This window comes from Erigeron canadensis, chromosome 8 (assembly GCF_010389155.1).
Source record: "Erigeron canadensis isolate Cc75 chromosome 8, C_canadensis_v1, whole genome shotgun sequence".
Classification (NCBI taxonomy): Eukaryota; Viridiplantae; Streptophyta; class Magnoliopsida; order Asterales; family Asteraceae; genus Erigeron; species Erigeron canadensis.
The window spans coordinates 35,822,451-35,829,129 of NC_057768.1; the positions used below are offsets into that span (position 1 = coordinate 35,822,451).

Sequence of the window (6,679 nt, forward strand, 5' to 3'; positions counted from 1 at the left end):
ACTTGTGCTTTTGATAAGTTCAGTTAGCAAAATGAAACATCCCCACATGTCAGGAACAGAAGAATATCACACATTGAATTGGTAAGATGCAATAGGTATAATTTAAAAGGTAAGGTATACCATGTACTTGACTCTATAAATTACATACTCAGAGCCTAAAAGTCATAAACACAATGGCAAACTGGATGATCGCCTCTACTTTGTCAAGCCTTTATGGCCAAATTAGGCGACTGGAGGGTGAAGTTCGTGATCAAGTGAGGTGTCAACATCGGCAGGAGGCATGAATTGCCACATAGCCATTCCCGGGTAGCTGAAGACCGGCACTAACTTACTGCCTGTCACTTGACTTTGGGTGGCTGAAACAGCGGCTGGATAGGCGGCAGGGATTGCAGGTGGATGAGCCATGAAGCTAGGTTGGGTGTTCATTGAGTTCAATTGTTGTTCAAGTTTCTCTTTCTCGGACTTCAGCCTCTGCTTTTCCTCTCGGAGTTCATTCTTTTCAGACTACACGGGTCAGGAAAATCAGAAACTTGATTGCAGAATAGGGATCACCTAATTGAAGATAATATACAACCATTTGAGATACAAGACAAAGGGATCACCTTCAACTCTGTAATTTTCTCTTGGAGATCAGAATTCGAGTCTTTCAGCTTTTGGGCTTCATTTTTTAATTGAGTCACCATCCGTACAGCATCAACCAAAATAGCAGCCTTATCAACTTTCAGAGGCCTCTTAGGTTCAAGAATTGAAGCCAATTCAACAAACCTACAAGTCAAGTCATATTGTTAACATCTAAACATGGCATAAAGCTTAAGACTAAGTGTATGACATACTTGTCGTTTAGCTTATCCCTTCTCAATTTTTCTCGGCATGCTTTGGAACTTGTTCCACTGCAAGGGTCAGCCCTCCCCCTGTTATGTACACAAGAGATGATAAAAAGAATACATTTTATTGAATCGTAACCAAGTATCATATGATACAATGTATGTAGCACTAAGACTTAGTTAACATGTGGATTTCATGTGTCATTTTTACCAATCATTCGAGAAGATTATTAAGTTTGTAGCTCCTGCAAACACATCTATGAAAAAATGCAATTCTACAAAGCTAATGAATGCAGAGCAATGGTTACCGTTTCTTTGAGCCAGATTCTTTGTGTCCATCTGAATCTGCGTGTGAGCCATCACGTTCCGCACTATAAAGTAAGAATAACAAATCAACGTGAACAGGGGAATTACCAAACTAAAGACAGAAAGAGCAACATGAACAACAAAGATATTTAAAATAGAAGGTGCATCCCAATTTGCAAACTTTGAGAAATAAATAATCAAAGAAAACAATGTGTCAGTATAGCCATGAAATTCTAACACAAGCCTTGATAAATATGATAAATGAGGTCATATCAACTCGTGCTGTAGATATTCTACCCTTGAGATGCAGATGGTCAATAAAACCATACACAATCTACTGTGTTCGGTTTCACAGGATAATAACATAAGCGAATAGTCAAAAACACTCTAGGTTAAGTGCTTACAAATATATTCAACTATGAAATATGTTATATGTAATCGACTTAGATCACATTCTACTGTGTATCTAACTTTCAAATAATGTTATTGAATGTATCCCTTGGTATTCTGTGACGACTGACGAGGCAACTTATTTACATGCCATGTCGGAAAAACTATAATGTAGATCATAAATATTGTAGTAATCTATAGCTTGAAATATATTACTCCGTATATTTTAACTATGTCTGTGTATATGTATATATATATATATAGCTTGAAATCTATTTTATGTATTTAACGTACAACGCTTTATCATGTGTATGCAGTCTTCTAATATAGTTTTTGTATATTTATATGTATCTGATGGCACTTCCGCGGAGCAAAAAGATATCCATCTATAGCTTGAAATCTACTGTATGTATTTTATCCGTGTATAATCTTATGTAGTATCCAACAATACTTATATGTTCTTATAAACCTCATTTCTAAATTAAACCTCTCTTATACGCCACGTACAGCCTAAGCCGCTTACCCTAAAATGCTAAATCAAATAATTATAATTTAAATTCCAAAAAAAATAAATGTGAAAGTGTTACACAAGCATTATTAAAAGCACTGAATTCAATGGTGCATAATTATGATGGAAAATTGAAGGTTATTAAAATTACCTAGGGGGGTTTGAGAATGAACCGGTCAACGCATCCTGGACCGGCGGCCAGCTGGGTACACAAACCGGTTGAGGAAAGAAATGGTTTTCATGGGTCAACCCGTAGATCCAATTAGTATGCTCCGGTGAAACCATCGCCGGAAATAGATAGATATAGCGATATATGTATGTGATTTACCGACGTTTGTCTGTTTGTTTGTTATTCTCCGGTGAAAGCAAATTTTTGTTGTTTGGAGTGATTTTTTATTTATTTATTATTTTGAGTTTAACATTTTGTAATTTGATAAGGGTCATCATGTATTTGGGCTCTAATGTTAGGAAAAAACAAATGGGCTTTACCACGGTTACTTTTGGACCCAAAACCAAACCTGTATAATCCATAGGTTACAAGTCACAGAATGTGAATGTGAATGTGAATGTGAATGTGACGGATGGGTGTTTAACCTCCGCCAACCATCTAAAGCTAGCTCATAATCAATTAATACAAAGGTCTTTTTTAAGCGAGTCACCCCTAATTTATAAATGTCTGATTTCTATTCATAACAGTTCAGTAAAATCTTTACATTGGTTTTATAAAAGTAAATCATCGTAATAAAATTCTATTTTGCTAACATTTTATTAAGTGGTTATGTGACTTATGTCTTTCACATTATATTGTATACAACGATCGGGAAAAAAATATGGTTGATCCCCTTCAACGTTAAATCATGGCTCGGCCTCTGGGTGTAATGATGATCGCGGCGATGGGTTGATGGTGATGGCGGCGGTAGCGGTGGCGGGTGCGTTAGTGTACTTTTCAATCTTCGCGTTGTTCTTTGTTGTTTATACTATGGAAGAATGCTTCATTCTTGTTTATATATAGCTTTTCGAGGGTACTGTCATTCCATCTACAGTATAATATGTTTCTTACATTTTTCCTTCCATTTATATAGAACGATTGCATATGTTTTTTTCTATTCAAACCAATGATAAGCACTTTTTCTTTATTTATATATGTCAAACAAATAAATCATTACTAGAATAACTTAATTCACTAGACTAACTAAATTCCATTTCTTCAATTGACAGAGTAAATTACAAAAATAACCTTTACCTTAGGATGTACATTGCGTGGCCAATAATTTCCACCAACATTTTCCTCTCAGGACACAAACACAAACCCATAATACTACACACCACAACCATGGCTTCCACGGTAAATTTAAGCAAAATTTTGGGCATCATTCCAGTCATATCAAAACTTTCTGGTGACGGCAAGCATCGTACAGACGCAGCTGCCTCTCGTTTAATCAAAAACAAGGTGGAAGAAAGTCAAAACAACGTTCTAAAACCAACAAGAAGACTAGCATTAGGCCTTGGCACTATTGGACTATTTGCCAATTCTAAGGTAAGAGTGTCTGTAGCTGATGATAATTGTTTTTGGCTAAATGGACCTATATCAATGGAATTTGATATTCGTACTAATATTTTTAATTATTTATCACATTTATGAAGTGACTACTTGTACAGAATGTTATTATACTTGTATATTATGGTAAACGTATTAAAATCAATGGTCCAATGGTCCAATAGTGCCAAGGCTGTCAACAGTAACTCTCTAGTACCCCCCTTTGTGCAAAATATAAAACGTTAAATTTGACTTAATAGGTCAAACTTGTCACATTTTAGTTGAGATAAGTATTTGTATACTACTTCAAAACAGAAAAGTAAAAAACAGCATGGTTGGATCAGTGGTAAACACCCTTGCCTCTGGAGACAGAGGTCATGGGTTCGATCCCCATCCTATGTAAAGGTTGGAGGGTCTTTTCTATCATTTAGGTAAAATTGGAAGCAACCTCTCTAGTTAGGTAGAGGTAAAGTCTGCCTACATCTTAACCTCCCCTATACACCTATTTTTTTCAAAACAGAAAAGTATTTTCCTATTTTAGTTGAGATAGTCAAGGAATTTATGAAGGTTAAATCTTGAGACCAAATTTAGAGTTTTAACTTTTTTTAATCTAACTGTTGAAGTCAAATTTCGTAACTATGATGAAAGGCTTTATTATTATATGTAGTAATAATTGATAATGTGGAGACGGGTACAAGGTCTTTCTTGAAGACGGGTGTGTATATAACGGATATAGGGACTAAAGGAAGGCAATTTCGGCTAAGAAGTATGCATTTGATCTTCTAGCACTGGGAAATTTAAGCTACTACAATGCCATGAACGTTTTTTTATTATATGCCACAAACAATGATTTATGACTCAAAAGCCAACTGTAGGCAACAAAAAGTATGTTGATTTAATTGGAAAGTTTTTATAGAGAAAATTCTTGTTTAAGTGAAAAAATAAAATAAAATTACAAATACTAAAATTTGTGATATATAAAATACAATACGTTCAAGAATTTGAAGGATTTATAAGAATTTGAAGAGCTTTAAAGAAAATTCTTGTTTACGTCATATGGTTGGAAGTAAAATTCAAGAACTTGAAGGATTTATAAAGATTTGTAAAGATATGATGTAACAGTTAAAAACATCTCGTCCTAAGCATCAGAGATAACCTAATTAGGTATTCGGGTCCACCAGAATCTAGTTTAGGGCAGGTCTCTTGTTCATCAGGTCCAAGATTTTGCCAGGCCTACATAAAATAGGACGAGATTTGTAACACATTGGCACTGAGATCAACCAAAGTCTTTGTAATGAAGGATGATAACACATTAAAACCTATGCAACATCTGCTCAAGGCAAATAGTCCCATTTAAAGATGAATTTGGTGTTGGGCTTTAGAGAATTAACTTAAACGAATACTCTCTTCGTTCAAAATATAATACCAAACCATTAAAAAACATACGGGAAAATTTGGTCTCCGGGCTTCCACCCGCAAACCAAATAACAAGACCTACATCACCCATATCTAGTTTCGGGTCAGGTCTCTTATGTAGTCCCAGGTATTTTGGCAGTCATACATCGGATAGGAAAAGACATGCATAATAGTAAAACCATGATAGATAGGACATCATGACTAGCGTTATAAACTGTTTCCAAAAGTTTGCAAGACAAGACAAATTAGTTCATGATAATTACTGTAAATAAAGTGGCCCTTATGGGCAGACAACAAATTGACACTAGAAGTAACTACTGATATTTAATTTAAACCAAAAGGCTCCAGTCCAGTTGATCTGTTTGAGCAGTCACTCCTGCTGAACCCTTAGCTTGTTGATTTTTAAGTCGACCATGGACTCCTGTTATTCGTCAAATAGAATAATCAAGCCAAAAGGTAAAGAAAATGAATCAACAAAATTTCCTTCTTGGGAAACAACTCCCCCAAACATGAGAGGGAACCCTGGCTGCACACTACACAATAAGTCAATAACACAGGGCATGTTTTTTGTGTTTATGTGCATTGGTGATAGTATTACGAACAATCTCATATACAAAGTGAATTGCCACCCATTCATACCTTGAGAAGACAGTCCTCCCGGCTGCCTTGTCCAGGAACCCTTCAATTCTGCTGACAGCCTCTCCCATACAATCATGGACGAAGTCTAGCATCTTTGGCTCTATTTCCTTGATGACATGGACCTCCAGATGTGCACCCAGCGTGAAAATTAAACCCCCACCTATATTGCTACTAGGGGTAGTGTTGTGGTGGCTATTGGAGCTAATAGCCAACCCTAATAGCCTAACTAGAGGAAGACGAGGATCTTGACCACCTTTAACAAGATCAAGATCATCACTTTTAAGCACGGACCATACCAACAGTGAGCCAGACCGGTTGACACTCGCCTCTTGGAGTACGACCTCATTCTCGGTCCACCAATGAGTCTGTTGCAACCAATGTCAGATACTGAAAACCAAAGTCACCGCAAGGAAATGTGGGTTGCTTTTATTGTGTCGCATACCTGATAAACATATATCTTGTTCTTGGGATCATTGCCAGTTTTGTAACAAGTCGGCTTCGTGAATGGACAAATTATCCCAGAAGTATCCTACTATGAAAGCCATATTAGAAAAAAAGTATGATGATGGATTATGTGTGTTTGTGTGTGTGCCCGCGTGCGAATTTATAGTACAGTACCTCGTGACGAAAATGTTCGTTTCCAAGGATTCCAAAGACGAAGTCGGGAGAATACGGTGTTGGAAATTTTATGTAATAACATAGAATATCCAAGTTAATAGATATGTTAAAAGGAGTTGAAAGAGTAATTAACTAATGTGAGTTTGTCCCACATTGGTAGAAGAATAAACATTAAGTGTGTTTATAAGGAGGAGTGTTAGAGGAATTATAATTCCTTATAAGGGGCTACACCCCAAGTGGGCTAGGAGGGTGCGAAGCACCCGACGCGCCCGCGCCCGGGACCAGGGGCGTGGGCGATGAGGCGTAATGTGGCGTTTTAGTGGCGCACTTTGCACTTGGCTCGATGCTATTGAGCCGTCTTTATTTTTGGCTAGTTCGGTGTGGCTCGATTATGGCTTACATGGCTCGATTATGGCTCAGTGGGTGGTCGTTTATGACTCA

The 6,679-nt window shown here is 36.9% G+C and overlaps 1 protein-coding gene across 1 annotated transcript; it reads right to left on the bottom strand.

Annotated features, from left to right (window-relative positions):
* Window positions 1–47: 47 nt before the first annotated feature.
* Window positions 48–2,432, bottom strand: LOC122580629 (transcription factor ILR3-like). The gene is made up of 5 exons (XM_043752897.1): window positions 2,180–2,432; window positions 1,133–1,195; window positions 834–911; window positions 603–765; window positions 48–504 (listed from the first exon to the last, which is right to left on the bottom strand). Exons 1-5 carry the CDS (start codon window positions 2,311–2,313, stop codon window positions 223–225), a joined length of 720 nt encoding a protein of 239 aa, XP_043608832.1. The 5' UTR covers window positions 2,314–2,432; the 3' UTR covers window positions 48–222.
* Window positions 2,433–6,679: the final 4,247 nt, after the last annotated feature.

Bases quoted from the DNA above. Each gene is read 5' to 3' on its own strand.
- LOC122580629 (XM_043752897.1), bottom strand. From the start codon at position 2,313: ATGGTTTCACCGGAGCATACTAATTGGATCTACGGGTTGACCCATGAA. The intron at 766-833 runs GTATGTCATACA...CTTGACTTGTAG, and splicing joins AGGGATAAGCTAAACGACAA to GTTTGTTGAATTGGCTTCAA. The intron at 505-602 runs GTGATCCCTTTG...TGACCCGTGTAG, and splicing joins AGAAAATTACAGAGTTGAAG to TCTGAAAAGAATGAACTCCG.